Raw genomic sequence first — 25,900 nt, 5'->3', positions numbered from 1 at the left:
TCGCCCCATATTTTGCAAATAGCTTTTACCTCTAAAACGTTTTTAGTTACAGTGTTAATGTTAACGTTTGTCAGACTTCAGCTTTTGAGTGCGTTTATAATTTCACGCGACTAAATAATCTAAAGCGAATAATCTTTTAAATTTTCATTTAATTCAAAGAGTTCTATGAATAAAAGTTTAAGAAAAAAATTAGAGCGACAAAAGAGCAAGTTACCAACATTAATTAAAGAGTACAACCCAAAAGGCAACGGAGATGTCGAACCGTTAACTAAAAAAAAAAAAGAGAATCGCGGGATTTTCTTATTTTAATTTACGATAGGTAGGTAGATTTTTTCACGTCAATGGAAGCACGACGCAAAAAGGAGTTACCAATGTATGGCTCATTAGTAGCAAGCACGGTTAGTTTACTGCGAAACAGTTGTAAATGTAACCGTTGCACAACTTCCGACGAAAAGTGGCTGATTTGCCATGAACGAGGTACCAGCTACTTTTACGAAAAGCGAGCTCATCTATATATATAAATGCAAGTGTCCTGACTGACTGACTGACTGACTGACTGATTCATCAACGCAGAGCCGAAACTACAAAAGCCAGAAAGTTGAAATTTGCACACCAAATTGCATTTATAAAGTGTACAAGAGATAAGAAGCGATTTTGAGAAATTCAACCCCTAAGGGGGTTAAAAAGGGGATGAAAGTTTGTATGGGGTGAAAGTTTTCTTTCAAGCGAGGAATTTGAAACTTCGTAAAAAGATATATTATTAAAATACAAGAAAACTAATTTCAGCGTTTTTGAAAATTCATCCCCTAAGATGGTGTAAAAGGGGTTGAAAGTTTGTATGGATATCAAAATTTTTTTCGAGTGGTGGACTTGAATCTTTGTATTTAGAAATATTATTAGAAGACATGAAAAGTAATTTCAGCGTTTTGTAAAATTCATCCCCTAACAGGGTTAAAAAGGGGTTGAAAATTTTAATCCATTACAAATGCTTTGAAACTTCTTAGAAAGGCATAATAGCCGATTACAAAAAAAAGAGATTGCAACGTTTTTGGAAATTCAACCCCTAAGGGGGTTAAAAAGGGGATGAAAGTTCGTCTTCGGGTGCAAATTTTATTTTAAGCTAGGAACTTGAAACTTTGTAAAAAAGTATCAAATTCAAATATAAGAAAACTAATTTCAGCGTTTTAGAAAATTCATCCCCCAAAATGGTGAAAAAGGGATTGAAAGTTTGTATGGAAATCAAAATTTTTTTCGAGCGCGGGACTTGAATTTTTGTATTTGGGAATATTATTAGAAGACAATAAAAGTAATTTCAGCGTTTTCTAAAATGTATCCCCTAACAGGGTTAAAAAGGGGATGAAAATTTGTATGGGGTAAAAGTTTTCTTTTAAGCTAGGAATTTGAAACTTCGTTAAAAGATATATTATTAAAATACAAAAAAACTGATTTCAGCGTTTTTGAAAATTCATTCCCTAAGGTGGTGAAAAAGGGGTTGAAAATTTGTATGGATATCAAACATTTTTTCGAGTGTGGGACTTGAATATTTGTATTTAGAAATATTATTAGAAGACGGGAAAAGTAATTTCAGCGTTTTGTTAAATTCATCCCCTAACAGGGTTAAAATGGGGTTCAAAGTTTGAATCCATTACAAATGCTTTGAAACTACTTAGAAAGACATAATAGCCGATTACAAAAAAAAGTAATTGCAACGTTTTTGGAAAATCAACCCCTAAGGGGGTTAAAAAGGGGATGAAAGTTCGTCTTGGGGTGTAAATTAAATTTTAAGCTAGGAACTTGAACTTTTTGCAAAAAAAAGGTATTAAATTAAAAAACATGAAAACTAATTCAAGCATTTTTGAAAATCATCCCCCAAGGTGGTGAGAAAGGGGTTGAAAGTTTGTATGGAGATCAGATAATTTGTGAGTGCGGAACTTGAATCTTTGTATAAGGGCATTATGACAATACAAGAAAAGTAATTTCAGCAACCAACATCAAAATCCACTTGACTTAAAACTTCATACAACTTGCTAAAAAAGAAAAGTACTTAATTGCAACATTGCTTGGATATGAAAATTATAGAAAATTATAGGTACGAAGTCGCGGGCAACAGCTAGTCCCTAATATAACTTGGTCTCCAGATCCATGGCGATCATATGTCTTCGGGAATCACATGATACTGGTATACTGAGGCGTAGTTTTTGGGAAGTTTCGTGTAACATTTGGGTAAATGACAGTTTCTGGTTACGATTATTTCACTCATTAGGATCAGGTTTCGAATCGATTTGGTTACATTGCTTCATGCGACGAGAATTCGATGTACTCGTTAGTTCGGCATTTGTTCAATACATAACATACGATGTAAGCCCAATTAAATTAAGTATGATACTTAGCAACAACATAAAGGCGTGCGTCATACGTGCTTTTCATTTTCAAACATGGGCATCACCAAAACTAAGGAATACTAATTAAAACTTAAATAAATCACCCCATTAAAGGCTAGGTATTTTCCATTCTTTTATATTGTAAGCTCACAATATAAAGCAAAAATGTTTATTTACGGGTATCTTTGAAACATCCGTCCGTCTATTTCTAACAAGTTCAGACTGCATTAGTGCCACAGAAAGAACAAAGATTTATTAAACAACAAATTCGTATTAGTTTAAACTTTATTCCTTTATCTCTAGCTTTGTAAGAGCAGATATTTTAGTAGGTAAGCAAAACGTGTGTTACAGAAAGAACCCAATATATCCCTTATGTTTTATGCTACCTACCCAGTCCTATAAAAATAAATAAACATACAGTTAATTACCTCTATAGGTAATGTGATTTCGGAGTTGGTCCCATAGAAAAAGTTGTTCAGTATGGCCTAATACCATACCTAATCACCTCGCACAATAGATATGACTAAGTAAATGTCCACAAATGGTACCCTGTATATATGTACCGTTACAGATATTAAAGTTCGCTTTCTTCCTACACCCATAACATAACAAGGGGTCTGGCGCATCAACAGTAACGCCCACCCGTCAGCGCAAGCGCATCCCATTGACGACAGTAATAACTAGATTTCAATTAGAAACCGTTGCGTCGATCGTTGATACACCTAGTGTTTTGTAACGGTTGTGAGCAGTCCATTGTGGGCCTCATTGTATAATAATATACTCCGCCTGGTACTCTCTTCCCGTCTTTTCGTGGTCACGTGACTGACACAAGCCTACGTGTGCCTATACGTCATCATGCGACAGCGCTATATGATAATATGCGATAGATGGCAGTAAATTTACAGTGACTACAACATTTACTATGACAAGACCCCTCTATACTATCCATTCTTTTTGCTATAACATATGCAGCGTTCTGTATTATATACTATTAGATAGATACATCTATATCTATCGCCCACTGCTAATGCTAAGCACAAGTCTTTCGTTATGTGAACCTAGCACAGGAGGGTCCGCGAGATAGATTAACCGTAACCCGCCTTTTTCTAACTGTATTCATTAATGAGGGACGGTTAGTTTATCTCGCGGGCGACATACTGTCGCGCCACTTCTGTGCTAGCCCGACTGATCCAGATAACTGGACTTTAACACCGTATACGTTACAGTATAAGTTTTTTTTCTAGAAATAATAACAATGTAACCGCAATAGCCTTGTGATCAGAGAAAGCGGCCACGACTGCGGTTTTATGTTATCAAGCCAATTTATGAAACTAATAACCAAGACGATAGATTTCTACTAATGAGTTTAGCACATGGAGCGATAAAACTCTCTATCACTTTCAGTCTAAAGCCTGACCAGGAATATATGATCACGCGCCATGTTGCGGAATTTCACTGGAACTAATTTTTCACCACACCAACTGGTAAAGGCTTTAAGGTCTACCAAGAAAAATCTGCAGCGATTTTGAAAGCATACGCAGTGCAAGTGTTATTTTAAACGTCAAACTTCTATGAAATTATGACGTAGGTAAAAATAACCCTTACACTGCGTAATGCTATCAAAATCGTTGCAGACTTTTCTTGATCTGTTCGAGTTGGTTGCTTGGTTTAACTGCATTCGAATTTTAGTGAGTTATGTCGATGTTCGCTATATTAATTTGAGAACGGCAGTAGCGATCGGTCACGCGTTAGTAATGTACATAATTGCAGAGTTATACGACTGTTCGAGTGTTCCATTTATTAGGCTATGTACTTTCCTCACACTAATCCAGATCATTAGAATGAGTACCTTATCAAGATCTGATAAGGCCTATATTTGCCTACCACCAGAATTAACAAGGTATCGTTCTGATTACCATGCGGTCTATGAACATGCTAAAACGGTACAATGTATGTACTTAATACAATTTCAGTAAAGTCAGAGACAAATTAATGATAAGGTCTGCGTCTGCTTCTTTTATACACAGATATAGAGAGAGAGAGAGAATGAAAATGTTTTGATAAGTTTTGTATGACCCAACTCTATTAGATACCTAATATATTTTTTATTAAGATTAGAGATTCTATGTATAATCGTGTAATATTCGTTCTTTTCATGCTAGAGTAGTCTGTGCGGAAAGAGAAGAGTCGTGGAATAGGTATAAGGGAACCAATAGGTACATTTGGAGGTACAACGAGGGTTTTGTACCAAAAATATTAAAAAACACTCTCGTAATAAAATAGTCTGGGGGCGATTTTTGAAATTCGATTGCTCGATTTCGTCACTCGAAAATCGGTGGAAATCAGGGATATACCTACTAATTTTTGAAATATGACCGATAGAAATTTGGAATCTAGTGGTATTGACCACTCGTTTTCAATTCTATTAGTAGAATTTAAACGCCTAGTAGTGGAGATATTATTGAACGAAATACACGAGCGGTCGAAATTCAAAAATTGGCCCCCAGGGGGTCCGTTGTTCCACCATACGTTTTAGGCCAACCCACTTTAAAAGCTTGATCAACAGACAAATGCCACATGCAAGTGTAATCACTGATATTGTAATTCGCACGTTAATTCGTATTGCATGATACAACTGTGTAAGTTTATGGAAAGTTATTCCGTTTTTGTTTGTTTCAGCTCTGGGAAGCGGCAAATCGGATCCAATGTCTTAGCTAGGTAAATATTCACACAATTAACATAATACTTTTTTTATTTAATCTTTACTGTAGGTCTAGGTACGGTGTCCTACGATGACGTTTGTGTGGATAAACTTTATCAAAGAATCATACTGACAGCGCCATCTATCGTATTATGTGTATTCTACTATGAGCGCCCGCAGCTCGCTCAACCTTGTAACTTTAATGTCTATTGCATCGCTTAGTAGTTACATATATTGTCACTAGATGGCGCTAGCAATCAGATTTCTGGTCTAAAATAAATTTAATTTTGCTCCTATAAGTAGCTTCGGTCTTATTATTTTCATAATTATAATTTGCATTGTTTTAGCCAATTATATCGTTCGTCGTCATTCAACTCTTCGGGCTGCGGCTCAGGAGGAGAGCCGGCGGATGATATGTACTCGGATGTATCGCTGGAAGAAGATGTCCAAGGTCTTAATTATAAGGTCAGTCACTAATTATTCGGTTAACAGCCAGTGCTTCTTTGAGGTCTGTAGGCACCCAACGGATTGGCACCAACTAACCTCATTCATAAGATATTAGTATCCTGGTAAGTACCTATATAATAGACTGCTGAAATTATCACAATATGTTTTAAGGGCCGATTGCACCAACCACAATAGACGGACAGTTAACGTCACTCACTGTGAAACTTCCCATACAATATAATTTTGCGAATGTTTAACTGTGATAAACTGACAGAAGATTTTGTGCAACCGATTCTAAGGTCCTGTTGCAACAACCACATTTAACAGATTGATTAAGGTATGAAATATCCCACACAAAAAAAATTGCGAACGCTTCAACAGTGACAGATGGTTCGGTGCAACCGACCCTAAATCAATTTTAGGCCATAGTCAGCCGTAATAAAAGTTTATGGAAACTAGAAGAGTCGCAAACTTTCATTCTCGAGCTCTTTTAAATTAGAATTGACTTAGAACCAACAGTATAGTGGTCCATCTTTCCGTCTACAACGTAGCCTAACTTTGAATGATCTCTTTCATCCAATTGATATCATGATCGGACTGATTTATATCTGCAATAATATGTACCTATCTCCATAATTGTTTGCATTTATTTGTATGATGATACAGATATTTGTTCCTAAGTCATGGTTGTTTTCTATGTATTTAAGTATTTATATATTATATATATCGTTGTCTGAGTACCCACAACACAAGCTTTCTTGAGCTTACCGTGGGGCTTAATCAATTTGTATAAAAAATCCTATAATATTTATTTATTTATTATTATTATTTTATAATGATTCATTCAAGAGACGACGAATGATATTATGACATTCCTTAGTCAGCGATAAACATAATTCCGAGAAAATGAGATAAACTTTTAAGAATAACTTCTTAGTTTCTTACGTTCGTTTTACACCCTGTACTCGTAAGTGTATCACTCATTGTTTGTCTTTATTATTAGTTTGTCATCATCCACTTCCTACGGAAGTATTTCATCTATTCTCGCCCTGCCGGGCTTGCACATATTGGTGCGACAGCACAGAATAAATAATAGTACAGAAGACTCACTCTCTAACAAAACGCATCTGTCATGATCAGCACTGATATGGCCGCTAGGTGGCGACAGCGCCACGCGCGGCTTATAGCAAACCCCAAAATTGGGGTCAAACGGATGGACTTTTAGCTACCTGTAAGCAAAGCGACGAAATCGCGGCGTGAGTCACGCCTGGCGACAGTACTTATCTCTCGGCGAGATGGAGATAGACTACCCGTCCCTCTTTAATTAAAAAGACGGGTAGGCTATCTCGACGCGAGATACTGTCGCGCCAATCATGTGCTAGGCTAGGCCTACTGCTGTCCGAAGTTTTTATGTCAACGGCAATTAACTTATGTAGGTGATCAAGCAAAAACCACAACGATAGAGAGAATAGCTACCAATTTGACCCCCATATACCTATATTACGAGTAAGTTCAGTGAGTAATAGTTTTGGAGAAATATCTTCTTCTTCTAATAAATTCTTCTTCTTCATCATTATTCTTGTATACTTATGCGTTTTCCGCGAAGTATTATTCTATAAATACTTTAAAGTCACCATGACTTCACCCGGCAAGTGGCCAATATTGCTTTTATCTTATTCATACAAGATCAGTTCAGTACTACGCGAAATATTGCTCACGCGTTCCGAAATAAGTATGAGTGTGTATGCTGAAGCAAATTGATCATATTTCCTTTTTTTTAGTGTATCGAAATAGATCTTAAGCCAATATCTGATGTCGAAATGTTGTATGTGCGGGTTGGATTATTTATGCTGTAAGTCTAAGCGCTCTTCTCGTCGAAGCCAAGAAGTAAGTAGCATTCAAACAAGTGTACAGGCGGTCTAACATAAGTAAGTTGCGTTATCGCGCACTAGTCCATACGTGAAATCGCGCTAGATATGGAGTCGCGCGCGAGACCGCTACTCATGCTAGCCTGTTAGAAGTAGTGCATAATTGTTTTCCATCGTATTTTCTCGGAAACGTTCGTATTTGTCATGATACTTCAGTAAACCTCAGTGCTTTTTGTACCGAGAGTGATTGAAATAGCAAGACACGTTCGTGCGTTTCCGTGAAAATACGATGGAAAATAATTATGCACTACATCTGTATATAAATGTATAAATGAGTATTTGTTCAAATTACTACGATGGTGGTGATATTTTATAATGGCAAAACAATTCTTTGTAAGCGCAATCTCGCGTACCTATCTGAAATCTGAACGAAAATGTTTTGTTTTCAAAGCTACTCATAGACAGATTGATGTCGTTAATGTTTATATTTGTATACCTAATAGTACTTAGATTATTTTGATCCTAAATGCTTTTCGTATGTATGTATCAGTTACCTCAATGTCAAACTAAACCTTGCGAGAAGCTATGTAACCTGATAATTTTCATGTGTTTCTTATCATCAGTAGCAAGGTCGTGTTGGCACTCAACCAAGTGCACATAAAAACAGCTATTTATAAACATCGGAAGATCGGAACATAACTTTATCACAATTTATTCAATACATAGCTGCACAGCCACCATCATAAAATTGTCGAGTTCTGCGAACATTTGAATTCCCATTCTTTCAAATAGGAAAATTGTCTTATTGAAATTAAACTAGACGATTACCTAAGTATCGATATAAGTACATTAGGTATACACCTATCTATCCATCAATAACCGTCCTCCTTCCCAGTTCTCGCATAGCGATTGCTTGCATTGCATTCTCGAAAATCTAACCAGATCAATAGCTGGGGTTCTAAGGTCCACCACCTTGCATTTTGGAGACAAAGCAAACCGCTTGGAACAGGTGTTCCTGGGGATGATCTGAGCCGATTAAGCCCGGTTGCCAAGAGGTTCCACCCAGCAGGTGGGCAGGGGAGGGGGGGCAAAAATGGCTCCGGCGCGCCTCACTCTAAGCTATATATCTGCATACATCTAGCAAGTATATCAAGTTTGGTGTCTTTTTCGTGTAATTCGAGGATGAAGAATTCATTTCTGTGACTAAATTTTCACTCTTCCATACAAAAAAATCGAGAAATTAAAAATTCCAAAAAAATCTTTTCACTTTTTTTTTCGAAAATCCTCTACAAAATTAAAACTATGGGGATTTGCTCTAGAAAAAAAATACCTGTGAATAGCCCAGTTATCCTACTATATAGAATAGTTAACTTGTTAAACATTTTTTTTTCATAACTCTGATAAAAAAAATGTTTTGTGTCGCGCGGCGTACCTGCATTGTAAGAGCGGTATGCAGCGTTTAGGATTTTTAAGTATGTTTCGATGGTTTCTGATAAGTTGTTATTCTTCTGGTTGTAGAAAATTACTTCTGGACGTGATATATATACAAATATAAATTAAACGTATAAATATAGATGTTGGGAAAACTTTCGCCAATAGAGTTATTATAAATGTGATAAAATTAACAAAGCAGATGTTTGATTAAAATGCGGGTTAAAATACGAGTAAGATATATATTGTTCGCAATTGCCGCTACATGCCCATGGGTCCGTGCATTTTAGTTTTTTCTTAACGCAGTTGCACCTCCCTGCGCATTTTGTTTTGCAGCGGCAACGAATAAGCTCTAAACAATCAGCAGCCGCCGCAGGTAGGCTTGTACATATGGGCTCCCAATAACCATTTTGTTTGGACCAGCTCCAGTCAGCAGGACATGGAAGCTGTTGCTGAGGGGCTATAATCTGTCCCCAAACATAGCCTCCTTGGTAAACTGCACGGAGAATATGTTTACGTAGGTAGCGCATCTTCCATTGGAGGCAGATTCTCTAACTGAAGATTATTTTTTGTAAAAAGTACTTTTCGGCACTCTTTTACACTTGTACTTGTACCTGATCCGAACACTGTAACACAATGCATAGTATCAAAATAATGTCTAAGGACCAATTCACATCTCGTAATTCAAATCTGTTCAGATTTAATATTGTAAGACTCTTACTTGTCATACAAGACAATAACATTTTTTTCCAAAATTGGCTGCTCAATGTTGTTTTGTTTACCGTATTTAAATCCCTCCGGAACATTACAAGGACCACTAAAACCAGGATTGTCAGATCCCTCATATTTCCCACTTTTCTGTATGCTGTATGTCTCACATGGACACTAAGGGCATCCGAAAAACAGAAAGTGAATGCACTAGAGATGTGGTGCTGGAGACGAATGCTGGGCATATCATGGACTGAGCATCAATTATTGAGGAGCTTGGCATTAAAGAGCGGTTGCTTTCTACGGGCAAAACTCGGTACTCAACTTCTTTCGACACGTGTCTCGTCGAGACGGAACCTCTACAGAACGTCTAGTTGTGCAAGAAAGAGTAGGAGGTGACAGGGCTAGGGGAAGATCTCTAATGAGATGTACTGACCAAACCAAATCAGTGTGTCGGTCACAGTAAGCGAATGCTTACGGAAAGCAGCTCTACGGGAGGAATGGCGACGTGTCGTTAAATGAGTCGCTCAAAAGTTTTCATAATGGCCACGACCACTCTATCAAGAGTGTAACGAAGAAGAAGGCCCTCCGTTACAGCAGGATATGCGCTTTAAGCTTGAAATACGCTTTTTTTCCCTTTCCACACACAAAAGAAACTGTGTTGTAACCTGAAAAGGCGTGGAAGAATGGCAAGACTACTATCCTTTCTGGTCCTGTAAAATAAATCATATATCTATGAGTTACAAATAAAATCATATATTTAAAGAAAGTTTGCAGCACGTGACCATTAGCCCAGTTGACCTGTCTCTTATTGCGGTGACATATTTATTTATTTTATTTACAATTAATGGAAGAACTACAAACGTTAGCTTAAGAAAATGCAATAACATGGCACGAGAGGAACAGGTGATTCTTTCCTGTTCCAATCCTCCATTAATTGTAAATAAAATAAATATGTCACCGCAGTATACGAGACAGCTCACCAGGGCAATTGGTCAAGTGCTGCAAACTTTCTTTAAATATATGATTTTATTTGTAACGCATAGATATATAATTTATTTTACAGGACCAGAAAGGTCAGAAGTCTTGTCATTCTTCCACACCTTTTCAGGTTGCGACACTGTTTCTTTTTTGGTATGGACAGGGAAAAAAGCGTATTTCAAGCTTGGAGCGCATATCCTGCCGTAACGGAGGGGTTTAAATACGGCAAACAAGGCAATATTGAGCAGGCATTGCCAATATTGATAAAAATTGTTATTGTCTTGTATGGCAAGTAAGAGTCTTACAATAGTAAGTATGGACAGATTTGAATTACGAGGTGTGAATTGGCCCCTAGACGTTATTTTAACAAAATGCATAGTATTTTGTTACTGATTTTACGAGTACATCAGGTACAAGTACGAGTGCAAAAGAGTGCCGAAAAGTACTTTTTACAAAAAAAAAATCTTCAGTTAGAGAATCTGCATCCAATGGAAGATGCCCTACCCACGTAAACATATTTCTCCGTGCAGCTTACCAAGGAGGCTATGTTTGGGGACAGATTATAGCCCCTCAGCAACAGCTTCCATGTCCTGCTGACTGGAGCTGGTCCAAACAAAATGGTTATTGGGAGCCCATATGTACAAGCCTACCTGCGGCGGCTGCTGCTTGTTTAGAGCTTATTCGTTGCCGCTGCAAAACAAAATGGGCAGGAAGGTGCAACTGCGTTAAGAAAAAACTAAAATGCACGGACCCATGGGCATGTAGTGGCAATTGCGAACAATATATATCTTACTCGTATTTTAACCCGCATTTTAATCAAACATCTGCTTTGTTAATTTTATCACATTTCTAATAACTCTATTGGCGAAAGTTTTCCCAACATCTATATTTATACGTTTAATTTATATTTGTATATATATATCACGTCCAGAAGTAATTTTCTACAACCAGAAGAATAACAACTTATCAGAAACCATCGAAACATACTTAAAAATCCTAAACGCTGCATACCGCTCTTACAATGCAGGTACGCCGCGCGACACAAAACATTTTTTTTATCAGAGTTATGAAAAAAAAATGTTTAACAAGTTTACTATTCTATATAGTAGGATAACTGGGCTATTCACAGGTATTTTTTTTCTAGAGCAAATCCTCATAGTTTTAATTTTGTAGAAGATTTTCGAAAAAAGAAGTGAAAAGATTTTTTTGGAATTTTTGATTTCTCGATTTTTTTGTATGGAAGAGTGAAAATTTAGTCACAGAAATAAATTCTTCATCCTCGAATTACACGAAAAAGACACCAAACTTGATATAGTTGCTAGATGTATGCAGATATATAGCTTAGAGTGAGGCGCGCCGGAGCCACATTTGCCCCCCCTCCCCTGCCCACCTGCTGGGTGGAACCTCTTGGCAACCGGGCTTAATCGGCTCAGATCACCCCCAGAAACACCTGTTCCAAGCGGTTTGCTTTGTCTCCAAAATGCAAGGTCCCCTTAGAAAACAGGACCTTAGAACTTCTGCTACAATGCATTTTTATGCGGAATATTCTGTGATCTGACCAACCTTAAGGAGAAAGTAAGATTCCTATTCTCTGGAATAACTGTTAGATATATACCTAATAGGTACTTTATTCCTATAAAAAATCTAGTGAGGCGGTAAAAGCGACTAAGTAAGAAGACATTCTTTATTCCTGTCCAATGACCCTGGGAAGGGTACGAACAATAGAATCGTGCCGCGTCATTTATTGCTCGTCCTCAGCGGAAACGCCTTGCGTCCGGTACTGGCCCTCCACCTATTCCAATCCCTTAGCAAACACTAGCTTGGAGTAAGCCAGTATAATGTATGATCTCTGGTTACACACAGATGTTAGTGGTCTCGAGACTGGAGTTTAACTGGTTCGCTTGAAGCTATTTGCTTTGTAAGTTTATAAATGAAGGGACAGCCCATATGATAACTGGATAAGTCAGTTTGAAAACATCACAAGTTCAATCATTCCTACATGGAAGTTGTACATTTTTAATCTGATACAATGTTTCTAGTTTGACTATGAGATATGCGGCGTTTTTGAAATGACCGTTTAAAGTGCATCTGTATTCAATTAGGCAATTATCACAGACCAACTGTGGCAATTATATATAGTGGGACGTGACTGTGTTATGATTGAGTGAATTTGTATATCGGCCATTGTGTCTTTCCACTCTTTCCTAGTTATTAATAAGTACGTAGTATAGTGGTAGTATACGAGAACAATCAACAAAGTACTTAGTTGACTAATATTAGTATGAGTAGATGAATTCAACCGGTAATTTTGTTAACCTACCTATTCTATTGTCATGTATGGAACGTCTTATGGTTCTACCATTAAGTTCCACTGTGAGTATTTAAGTATTGTAAGTATCTTGCACGCAAAACATACCATCCATATGTACCATCTTGTTTGGAAGAATTTACACTATTGATTACTTTTTATTGATCAGTAAACAAACGTCCATGTTAACTTTCTATTAGATACACGTACCTACTTATTTACTTTAAATAAATAGGCAATCTTTGGAACTACAAATATACTTATCAAAGATATCAATAATTTCGTGTTACAATATCTATCGCGGTCACTCCCGATTAGCCTCGACTTCCGTCCCATTTTGAATTCATTCACGCCAACCAGCTAGTCCAACACTAAACTAACTAGACAGGGACACCAGCGTAGGCGGACACACCCAGCTATTGTTGTCACACAAATTTGCACGTGCAGCTAATGCAACAAACATCTAATACCGCAAATGGAAGAATGCACCTCTTGCAAATGCACAGTTTAATTTGTAAGGGCTGTTATTCCGATTGGGTCGTGCCATAATTTTGTTATCTAGGTAGGATTATTACAAATCTAGTGCCTTTAGTGATTTTCATACGCACAATGTAAACTGTGACATTGTGGTAACAGTGACACCTAATGAATTTGAGGTCTGGATTATTTAAGACGCGACTTCCAAACCGTGGTGGGTTCGAAGTGTCATTTGAAGAACAATATAAGAAAATAAGGTAAAAGTACGCTCCACCGAACGCTCTGAATCCGTCCGTATCACCGAATTTCTTCTATTTTAGGCTATAAGTCGATTACTTACAGCTGATATTTACTTGCGTATTTTTTTTTCACGAGTTAAATACCTGTCCCTTCCATTAGGCCTCAGAGGCGGCCAATTTGTGCCGCAGTTGGGACGTGGCAATTGATCGAAACAGGTCGTCGCTGCCGATTGTATGGGCAACCTTAAAGAAATCGTTAAGAAGTTGCGTATATTTCTTAAGGCCATAAAACCTTTTAAATTTATTTCTGTGTTTCAAAGTATGGTTTTACAGTGTGATTACCTAATTAGTTTGTGTATTTTAGTAAATTTAATTAATTTAGTGCAGTCATATTATCAGAAATTAAGCTTAATGTGAGTTCGGTGATGAGTACACCGACAATTTAATTGGAAGGTATTATCGAACAGCGTCCGGAATCAGGAAAAGCGTATGTTTTTGAAATTATTTTTCTAGTGGTTGATTACGAACTATTTAGATTAACTACCTAATTTCACAAATAAATTAATGTATTTGTAATTTTATGAGCAATTGCCGAACACCAATAACCTATATAGATTATTATAAAACTGCGTTTGAAATGTTCATGTTTTACGACTTTTTGGCATCAAAATAAGGTTTTTGGCAAGACTATTATCAAACAATAATTTTAGATATTTTACGCCAGTATTAGCGAGAATTTTATACATGTACGGTTTAGTAATGGATTCAAGTATTAAATTAATTGATAGATTTGTAGTTATACCATATTGATTACGATTTAAATACTATTTTCAAAATCTGTTCGCGAAATAGGTTCCTCATATTTTCCATGTTTCGTTCACCGAACGGCTGTTCGGTGAATGGTACCCATGGTCTCTGCTACCGAACTCACGTTTGCGTTGACCATGTTTCTATTCGACGTTCATTAGAATATCATCCTTATTATTATAACGACTAGGTCTATATTTATATGTTTATTTTTTGTGACCATTATTTCAATGCCAGCCCTTCTCAAACTTTAGACATACTTATTGGACGCCTGATAATAGTCTCGGAATGTGGACAAAAAAACTCAATCTGATAATAAAAATAATAAAGCAATAATATTTTATACAGGATGGTCCAAACCTAGACGTCCAACATTTTTTTTAGATTCGTCTCGTCGTCGTCGTCATCTCGTCGTCGTGGGGCGATTTAAACTTGACTTTTTAAACTTCAAACTTTTGTTTGTTATTTAACCTTCCCTAGAAAATGGACGAGACAAAATGCATAAAACAGCCAAATTTTTTTATACATATACGTACATGTTTGATAATTGTTGCATACGTCTATTTGGGATGACTTATTTTTCAATAAAAAAGACACGTCAAGATCGCTTACCACCTTTCTAATGCTAAAAAACAAAGTATAGTAGGGATTTAATACTGAACTACTAAAGTTTGGGAACCACTCAACACCATATTTTCATACAATTATTTCCTAGTTCGGTAATGCGGCCTCCCTATTCGGTATAATGTGCAAATCACCTTTCTTAGTTCGGTAAATGGTACAATCAAGGAAACTGGAAGAATTTATTTTAAAAATATTTTTAATATACGTCCAATCATTTCAGTAATTTATAGTTATGTTTAAATGAGGACAAATTTATCTAAGTTTCAATTTTAGTATTGAACATATTCGTATGCAAATACCAGAACTAATTAAAAAAAGAAACGTAAGTTTAGGTCTTAAGCATTCGGTGAAGCGTACTTTTACCTTATCGATCAATGAAAGAAAATATCACGATAAAATTTTGATTATTTAAAACCTAGTTTTCCCTAAAAAATTTAATTCAGATGGCAACCACATTCGTAAAAACCAATCCGCAAATTTTTGGGATTAAGTTACTAAAGGAGGACCTCGCATCCCTGAGGGATGCAACCGTAAAAAGTGAGATCTGAAGTTGGGCGGGACATGTTGCCAGGCAGAGTGATGGCAGGTGGACCAGAATGTTACCGGAATGGTGCCCGCTTTCGGGTAAAAGGGCGTCCGTTAGGTCGTTGGGTGGACGACATTCAGAAGGTTGGGACTCACTTCTGGATAAAATTAGCTCAGGCTTCACCAGTTGCTCCGGAGTGGCGTATACTCGAGAGAGGCATTATATGCTCAAGTGCTCCTCAATTTATTAACTATGATGATGATCAATAAATTTGGAGGCTACAACAAAAGCGGTTCTTCTGATTTGACTACTCTGTAAGCCAAGATAACAGTGCAGATAATGCACAATGCACCGGAGAAACCGAGTGCCAATCGCATTGACAGCAGGAAGGGAATGCACTTCTATACAGAATCGGTGATTCTAGGGACAATAGAGAAAGTTAATTAGAAACCACTGTTAAGTACTACGGTTATATAAGCATCGCTTGTAGTATTAGGACGTACATATGTTCCATGTACCATATAGGTGTGGACAGAGAAAGTATGTATTAGCATTGCTGCCTCCCGTGCTGTATTTTTTACCAACACAGATTAGAAATATTGTCTTTTAGGACTTACGCAATTAAAAAGGAAGAACCAAGAGACCATCTCTATTTTCCCATTTTACTTGAAGACATTATACATGCAGCTAAACCAAGATGAAGTGTAGGTAAATACTCTGTAAATATTTACTTAAGTACCCCTTAATTTCAATGTAGGTAGAGATTTCCATTTACTTCCTAATTAGAGTGAAAAATCATGAGATACAAATGAGAATGCTAGAATTTCCTTGATGATGTAAGTTAGTACTCCGGTAGGTATTCGGAAAAAAGTTGAGGCCTTACCCTTGTAATTGTAACTAATCACTTCATTAACAAACACCAAACACCCTTCCCTCATTCCGGTGATGAATAAATAATGCATGTCACTAATTTGATAGTCCGCCTGTCGAACAATGGTATCTCGCGTGTTGGTGGCATCGCGTGGGCCAAGTGTGCCAAGGATCGCCGGGAGCTGGCTTCTCCTCTATTAGTTTATAACTTTATTATCACTTGTTGACTCTGTTTCCTTTGCGTCAATGCGCGGTAATGATGTTTTGTTTAATGAGTGTGCCTATACAGCGTAAAAAGTACGTCACGAATATGATTGCAATTAAATTTTCAATGAATAACTATCTAATATTTGTCACGTTTCTCCGAACGACATGATTTTTAATTTTGATATAGTGATTTTGAAGGAAGCCGAAATAATAATTATATAGTGGGTCGTTGATTTTTAGGGGGGACCCCACTTTTATCATACGTTTTTCGCATTAAAGATTCTAAGTTTCATATCAATATTTAGTGGGTACCTTAAACCGATAAATACCTTTAAGATTTAAGATTGAATAACGTCAAAACTATTCTTGTTTTTTGTATGTTACGTATTACGTAAACCTCATGTTAAAGTTATCCAGAAGCAGATTGTCCAAATCGATCAGTGATAATGATAAGCCACTATCAAACGTCACATTACACATCATACAGCTCATACAATGATGGATGACCTAAATAAACAGATCTATCGTTGCGTAAGCCGAGGCAGGTTAGACGCCTGTCTTAATCACAGTTATCTTTTATCATCTCTATAGGTGTTATAAGAACGTCAACATAGTTAATATCTAACGAGTTATTAGCGTTATTACACTGCGAAAATGATCTCGTATAGGGCTACCCATTTGTAAAGTTCGGTATTTTCTTCATTCATAACATAAATCCATGACAAAAATGACTTAATATACCTTTTTTTGTTTTAATGTTCAAACAAAGTGTCTAAGTAAAAGTGAAGTTTGATTCTCATAACGCTGTAGGTAAATCAATTACCAAAAGCTGCATAAATTACTGAACTACCTACTGACATTTCAGTCCATTCAACTAGGTACTACCTACTTTAGTTTTGAATGACAAAAATTCTTGACATTTCATGTAAAATCTTGACTTCTGGTGACCCTAGCAGCGTGAAACGGAAAGTGCGAAACGCGTGCGAATTTATCATTGTGTGCAGATGAATGCAACACACACGGTAGACGACAATCTTTGAGTTGATTGCATATGAGTTTAACTATTACAGTCCTTACTACATTGGAAAAGGGACCATAATGACTTACGTACATGTGGTATCGACATTTTACTTCACGCACTTTTAGTTTCCGCACATAACATCATTCAATGTTTTTCGCAAGGCAGTTTATGCCAACATTTTCTTTTCGCATTGTGTGCAAGAATAGCTAATCTAGAAATCTAATTATTCTTTCCCATGAGTTAAAATACCTGCTTATATAATTATTTTTACGTTTTTATGACGGACACAAATCTTTTCAAGATTGTTTCATGTTTTAATTTTTTTCTCTTGTTTGTCTGTCTTAGTTTTAACGCCAAAATTTTACGATTAGCCTCATTAGCGTTTTAATTTTCAGATCGTACCAAAAATAATATTGGCACAATGGTGAAAAATCACGGAAGTTAGGGCGATGGCATGAATCGGGGGCAAGCATTAGGAAGACGGTATAAGGCATTGTCCTAACTAAGATGGGGAGAGAGACAGATTATAATAAATTACATCATTGTACGTCATTGGACTGTCACTTGTTTGTATTTGCAATTGTCAAACTAATGTTGTGGTTGTTGTCGTGTGGTCGCGTCACGTTGTCGCAAGCCACTTTAGTTAGTTTAGGCAAAATAGATAAGAGAGTTATTCTAGAAGCAATAACTTATCCTTATTTTACTTGTTATTATTTCTCTAAACTCTTTAATGCCAGCAATTTAGCTGCTTCGCTTCTACTTCAGAAGTTATCTTTCAGCCATTTGCCACCAGGTAACTTTTTCCCATACTTTACTGCCAAAAATAATTAAATGGGACATTTTAGCAACCATTCGACGATTGTCTAACAATTTTTAAACTCCGTTTTAATTAGAAGAGAATTGTAGGTGTTAGATATTAGTTACTACAGTTGCAGATGCAAATCCTCGTCTTCGTCGTGTGCCATGCTGCCATGGCTCTAATGCTCGTTAAAAAAACGCTTTATACCGTTTTTAGGGCGCGAAGATCCCCGCGTTGGGAACGCTATATCTGGAGATCTAGACCAGATAGATTTAATTATAACCATAACGAATACTGTAATTAAGAGATGACACCGCGGGAAACCGAAGCGCCGTAAAAAGACTTAGATGGCCTAGATAAAGAGTACAACGCTCTATGGTTCAGGGAGTTCTTCTCGTAATGAGCCGATTTTTTATCTGGTTTGTTTTTGATTTAGATATCTGCCTCCTTTTAGGCGGAATAAATACAAAATCCCAATTTGTCCCAATAAAAATGTATGTATGTAATTTTCCGTTGGGTTACAAAAATGCCATACTAAAACTAAAACTCGCAGGAATTGTTTTTTTTTGCATACAGTGATATTGCACAACAATGCAGAACAATGAACTCTGTCTATCCACCAATTTTTATCAATATTGTCGAAAAAAATCAAAAGAAAATAAAACATAGAGATTAATATACTTTTCAAGATAATAAGAGTTTTTTTTTTTGTTTTGCTGCAGTGATATTAGTGATTGATCCATAAATAACTGCCACACCGCTACGGGTGTTTTTCGCCTAACAGAATAGATTTATTAAAATTCAGAGGTGTAAACAACTTGAAAGACTTGAAAGTTTTAAAGGACTTTTGTTGAAGCACAAATGATTGCCTTGACCCTGGCTGATGTCTTCACTATGGTTGAATGCGGACTCTTATGTTATGTGGGCCGCTTATCATCATCAAGTCATCACTGTGCCCACCGCGCATGAACCCGAACGGATTTACTACATACCGACAAAAACACGGCTAATATCAATTATATACCTTATACCTATGAGATAAAGTCTACTTATGATTGTGTCAATATGACATATTTACATGTCTTTCTAAACGCGAATTGATTGTGACTTAAACATGATCAATTTGAAACTGCCACCGTTGCATACGATGATCATCAGTTGTAATAAAATGTGTCATAAAGTCATAACGTGATTTTCAACCATTCTTAAAATAACAACTACACACTCATAATCAAAATAATTTAACAGACAGAAATGACCACCCGAAACCAGACCACCCACCAGAAAAAAAATAGAAAAAAGATAATTGTTACCTATAACAATTATCTTTTTTCTATTTTTTTTTTCTTGTGTAGAATTTTTAGGACTATGAAATAGCAATAGGTAAGTCTTGAATTGTAGATTTTATTTAATCTAGCCCGTTAGTGAAGTTAAAGTTTCAGAGTTCAGATTCAGCAGCAGTAGAAAAGTTCACGGTTTTTTCTTCATGATTATGCTTTCGATCTAGTTGCAGTTTCAGTATCAATAAGAGAGAAGCATTATTTGATTTTTTTCGATATTAATTCACATTAAATCATTTTCTAAAGAGGTAAATGTCTTACAAGTTTCTCCAGCGAATTGTATGAGTCATTTATGTGAACATATATACTCGTACATCCCATATGGCTGTCACCAGATGCTATAATTACTAATGTGGGAAGGCTAATCAAAGCTAGCTAAGGCAACTACTAGCATTTCAAGGCGAATCTCTAGATATCTGATACAACCCATACAACCATTTCCAGTCGCCGTTACGACGCGGTGTAGACACATCTTGTGTCGACACCGTCTGTTTCGGTCACAATTCCAGTCGCAGAGTCGTCGCCGTGTCGACACAGTTACCAGAAATGGGGAAGGGTCGACACATGACACAAAGTGACATAAAGTGTGGTCGCCGTGTGCACACATTGTTACTAGTTTGCGACTACTTTATGCCAAAATCATTCGTTCATTCGTTCATTTTGTTCCTGTCAAATGGAAACTGTCAGATGGAAAAATAGTTAAATAAAAATAAGTGACATTAATACGCCATCTCTAAAACGGATTACAAGACGTAATTATATATTGTTTGCATTTATATTACAATAGGACTTAAATTATTATGGGGAATTAAACTGCTCGAGTGATTTGATAAACTAAGTGTAATATAATCAACGCGCCACCACATTGTTTTAGTTTAGCCGGAAATGAAATTGTTTACTTCTCAGTGCTTGTGTTCATAAATATATTATTTGATGCATTTTTAGTACTTCGATGCGTATACTATACTTAGATAACAGAAATAACGCTTTACATACTACGAAACTTGTTAATTATGATGTATAAATATGGTTTAAGGCTGAGAAATATTGCAGTCACAAAGTAGTCGCAAATGTTTCGACTTTGTGTCGACTCTGTGTAGACACATGACACGCGCTGTCAAAAGTAATAACAAAGTTACTCGATTTGCAAAATGGCTCCTTGTGTTCATTTGTTTTCAGATATTCTCAAAGTGTAAAAATGACGTGGTCAGAGATGGGACTTAATAGATTAACTGTTTATTCGACTAAGGCCCACTTGCACCGTCCCACTAACCCTGGGTTAAGCGGTTAAACCGTTAACCCAGTATCAAATTGTACTGGTAACCATGGTAACTCCAGGTTTAACCAGTTAACCCCGGGTTAGTGGAATGGTGCAAGTGGCGCTAATTAATGGAATAAAAAAAGTTAATCCTCAAATTTTAATCACGATTAGGTTAGTCGACCTAACATAGATTGAATTTGAATGAATCTGAACATTAATCGAATAAATTATCGATTAAATCTCGGTTGGAAGTTGACAGGGGGCCATTTTTGTACGTAAAAATAATAGAAATGTCTTGCATGCAGGCCCCTGTTTCACCAACGTGACAGGTGCGACGAATTGTAAAATCACTGTTGCTGACGTCACAGGCATCCATGGGCTGCGGGTACCGCTTACCATCGGGCGGGCCGTATTCCTGTTTGCCACCATCATTGTATTATTAAAAAAAACTTTATGATATCGGAATAAAACAGATATTTCTCTTGCTAAGTTTATGACAATTGTCACAAGAAACATTACAATTGTCACGAAATTCCGACATATAACTCATTACCTGTCAAGAATTACCTACAATTCTTCTAAATCTTTGACAATTGTCAGAAAGTTCGCAGGAGAAATATCTGTTTTTTTTCCGATATAATAAAGTTTTATTAAATAATACAATGATGGTGGCAAACAGGAATACGGCCCGCCCGATGGTAAGTGGTAATCGTAGCCCATGGATGCCTGTGACGTCAGCAACAGTGATTTTACAATTCGTCGCACCTGTCACCGATGTGAAATTGGGGCCTGGTAGCCAAACACTTTGTCATAAAAGTCGAGATGGGTGTCGATTTATAGGTTTTAGGGAGTGCCGATTTCGAAAATGATGACCATTTTGGAATCCAAAATGGCGGCCATGCACTGTGTCATAAAAGTCGTCATGGATGTCGTTTTATACTTTTTAGGGGGCCCCAATTTTGAAAATGATGACCATTTTGGAATCCAAAATGGCGGTCATGCACTATGCCATAAAAGTCGTCATGGGTGTCGTTTTATAGGTTTTAGGAGGCGCAGATTTCAAAAATGATGACCATTTTGGATTCCAAGATGGCGGCCATGTGCTATGTCATAAAAGTCGTCATGGATGTCGTTTTATAGGTTTTAGGGGGCCCCGATTTAGAAAATGATGACCATTTTGAAATCCAAAATGGCGGCCATGCACTATGTCATAAAAGTCGTCATGGGTGTCGTTTTATAGGTTAAGGGGCGCAGATTTCGAAAACGATGACCATTTTGGATTCTAAGATGGCGGCCATGCACTATGTCATAAAAGTCGTCATGGATGTCGTTTTATAGGTTTTAGGGGGCCCCGCTTTCGAAAATGATGACCATTTTGGAATCCAGAATGGCGGCCATGCACTATGTCATAAAAGTCGTCATGGGTGTCGTTTTATAGGTTTTGGGGGGCGGAGATTTCGAAAATGATAACCATTTTCGATTCCAAAATGGCGGCCATGCACTATGTCATAAAAGTCATCATGGATGTCGTTTTATGGGTTTTAGGGGGCCCCGATTTAGAAAATGATGACCATTTTGAAATCCAAAATGGCGGCCATGCACTATGTCATAAAAGTCATCATGGATGTCGTTTTATGGGTTTTAGGGGGCCCCGATTTAGAAAATGATGACCATTTTGAAATCCAAAATGGCGGCCATGCACTATGTCATAAAAGTCGTCATGGGTGTCGTTTTATAGGTTTTAGGGGGCCCTGATTTCGAAAATGATGACCATTTTGGAATCCAAAATGGCGGCCATGCACTATGTTAAAAGTCGACATGGATGTCGTTTTGTTGGTCATGGTCATCATTTTCGAAATCTGCTCTTCCTAACACCTATAAATCAACATCTATGACGGCTTATATGACAAAGTGCACGGCAGACATCTTGGAATCCAAAATGGTCATCATTTTCGAATTCTGCACTCCCTAAAACCTTTAAAACGATATCCATGACGACTTTTATGACAAAGTGCACGGCACACATCTTGGATTCCAAACTGGTCATCATTTTCGAAATCGGCACTTCCTAAAACCTATAAAACGATATTCATGACGACTTTTATGACAAAATACGAAGCCGCCATCTTGGATTATAAAATGATCATCGTTTTCGAATTCTGCACTCCCTAAAACCTATAAATCGACATCCGTGACGACGCAAGTTATCTTTATTTTCAGATCTAACAAATTGCTACAGAATACAAAGGACAAAAAAAGAAGCGAGGAGGTAATGAAACAAGCAAAAATACAGATGATTCCTCGACGCAATGGGATGCTTCTTAAATTGTGTCCAGATTTTTTGTCATAAAAGTTTTTATTTTTCACATATTACTCTCACAAGTTCCGTGACATTTCGACCTTGTAATTTTTTAAGTAAATGTTTTTGTTTATCTGTGAGGATCTCACTAGAATAATATAATCAAGGTATGTTTATATTTGATGATTGAAATAGTAACGCAAAAAAAAAATTATATCTGTGTCTTATATTCCTGCCGAAGACTTTTATTTTTCCTTGTCCTTCTACACAAGTTTGGTCAAGTAATAAGAATTTAGAGCTCTCAATTTTATTTTGACTTCTACAACATTAAAGCTACGAGGCCATGTTTGGTATCGTTTTCGTATAAATTCGCAGTACCAAATTTAGTTATGGTATCACATTGACACCATTCCAAAGTAAAAACATATACTTTCTTTTAAACTCCTCTTCACGCTTAAACTGCTGAACAGTTTTAATTTAAATTTAGTACACATATATATTGAGTCCCAAGACAGGACATAATAAGTTATCTCAAAAATCATCCTTTAAAGGTGTGAAATGAGGTGTAGGGGGGAATTCAGAATTGACTTCTTGAAGTTAATACTGTTTAAGTTTAGGTTTGAAGTCATGTTTTTTTATCATTTTTAACTAAATCAAAGATGTAGACCATCCCAAATTTAATATAAATCAGTTCAGCGGTTATTGATTTCCCGTACAAATTTCCACGCCACTTTTCACACCTTCAAAAGATGATTTTGGTTATAAGATCTATCCTATGTCCTGTTCCGGGACGCAAACTATTTCTATACCAAATTTCAACGAAATCGATTCAGCGGTTAAGCGTCAAGAGGAGTTTAAAATAAACCGGCCAAGTGCGAGTCGGACTCGCGTATTAAGGGTTCCGTACATTAAGTCCGACTCGCGCTTGACTGCACATTTCTAATAGGTTTTCCTGTCATCTATAGGTAAAGAACTATTTTGTGTATTCAGACAGACAGACATACAGACGCACGAGTGATCCTATAAGGATTCCGTTTTTTGCTTTTGAGGTACGGAACCCTAAAAAGATATTTTTTTATTTTGTGGAATGGTGTCAATGTGATACCTTAAATGGATTCAGCAACCCAGATTTATACGAAAACGATACCATACACGGCCTTGCACCTTCACTGATGTAGATATATCAAGATAAAATTGAGAGCCCTAAATAAACTTTCAAGAGCGGATATCTCAAAAACTATTCAACATATCGAAAAAATTGACTGAATAAACTTGTAACAAATTAAATTAACTTGCATTTTGTATAAGTGGCCATGTCGCTAAGATGCATAGTTTCCGAGATATAATCGAAAAACCGGAAAATGGGACCTTCAAAGCCCCCTCTCTTCCCCCGCTCAAGGGCTACGGCCGGGGACTTTTGATATGTTCACCTCCTAACTTGTCCAAACCAAGTTAAAGAGTCAAAAATTGTGTTCCGAGCATTTCCCTCTACAACTTTTTGGATCATTCGTTGGCTGACCTAAGTAGCTTATTGCATTTCTTTAAAAACTTTTCTGTAAAAGGTTGACGGGTGTTGGGTGTTTATATGGTTTTGGTCGATTATTATCATCTGCATCGCCCATGATGACTTACTAGAATTACTTACGAGTAGCGGAAGCAGTTATAAAGTTGACCCAAAAATTTTTTATTAAGCTATGAGCTTCATCACATATGTTCCTTGAGTAATTCTAAGCATTTCAAGCCTGGGAGCCAATAAGAAATGTGTGTCTACTCGGATTTGTAATGGATTCAAACTTTCAACCCCTTTTTAACCCTGTTAGGGGATGAATTTTACAAAACGCTGAAATTACTTTTCCTGTCTTTTAATAATATCCCCAAATACAAAGATTCAAGTCCCGCGTTCGAAAATTTATTTGATATCCATACAAACTTTCAACTCCTTTTTCACCACCTTAGGGGATGAATTTTCAAAAACGCTGAAATTAGTTTTCTTGTATTTTAATAATATATCGTTTTACGAAGTTTCAAATTCCTAGCTTAAAATAAAACTTGAACCCCATACAAACTTTCATCCCCTTTTTAACCCCCTTAGGGGTTGAATTTCTCAAAATCGCTTCTTATCTCTTGTACACTTTATAAATGTAATCTAGTGTGCAAATTTCAACTTTCTATCTTTTGTAGTTTCGGCTCCGCGTAGCAAAAATCTCCAACCAAATTTTTCACCTTTTTACGTTTTTCTTGTAAAATTACTATGAAATTGAAAAAAACAAATATCAGCAATGAATTCTACGTCTTTGGTTTATACGAAAATGATACCAAACTTGCCCTAGTACCCACCAGGATCAGAGTAGATTTTTTTTAAAGATGACGGATGGCGGCCGTCTTTGTACCCCACCCTCCCCCCCACTTCACGCTAGAAATGCTTAGAATTACTCAAATATCAGATGTGATGAAGCTCATAGCTTAATAAAATTTTTTTGGGTCATGTATGGCAGCGTTACATAACTGACTCCAGTAGAGCACACGAGACACTAATAGTAGTTTGACAAACCTTGGTTTTCAAGAGGTATTTTATATTGACATTTGCTGTCACAAATTTGCTGTC

General features: G+C 36.8%; 1 protein-coding gene across 4 annotated transcripts in view; it reads left to right on the top strand.

Annotated features, from left to right (window-relative positions):
* The window catches only part of LOC134668835 (rab11 family-interacting protein 4), a 146,689-nt gene that overhangs the window by 83,450 nt on the left and 37,339 nt on the right, over positions 1-25,900 (top strand). For all 4 annotated transcript variants that reach the window (XM_063526305.1, XM_063526303.1, XM_063526302.1 and 1 more), the window contains 2 exons: positions 5,061-5,099; positions 5,430-5,547. In XM_063526305.1, the coding sequence (XP_063382375.1) occupies positions 5,061-5,099; positions 5,430-5,547 (157 nt within the window). The remainder of the gene's footprint in view (positions 1-5,060; positions 5,100-5,429; positions 5,548-25,900) is intronic.

The sequence above is a fragment of the Cydia fagiglandana genome, chromosome 11 (genome assembly GCF_963556715.1).
Source record: "Cydia fagiglandana chromosome 11, ilCydFagi1.1, whole genome shotgun sequence".
Lineage (NCBI taxonomy): Eukaryota > Metazoa > Arthropoda > Insecta > Lepidoptera > Tortricidae > Cydia > Cydia fagiglandana.
This window is presented reverse-complemented; position numbering and strand designations above follow the sequence as displayed.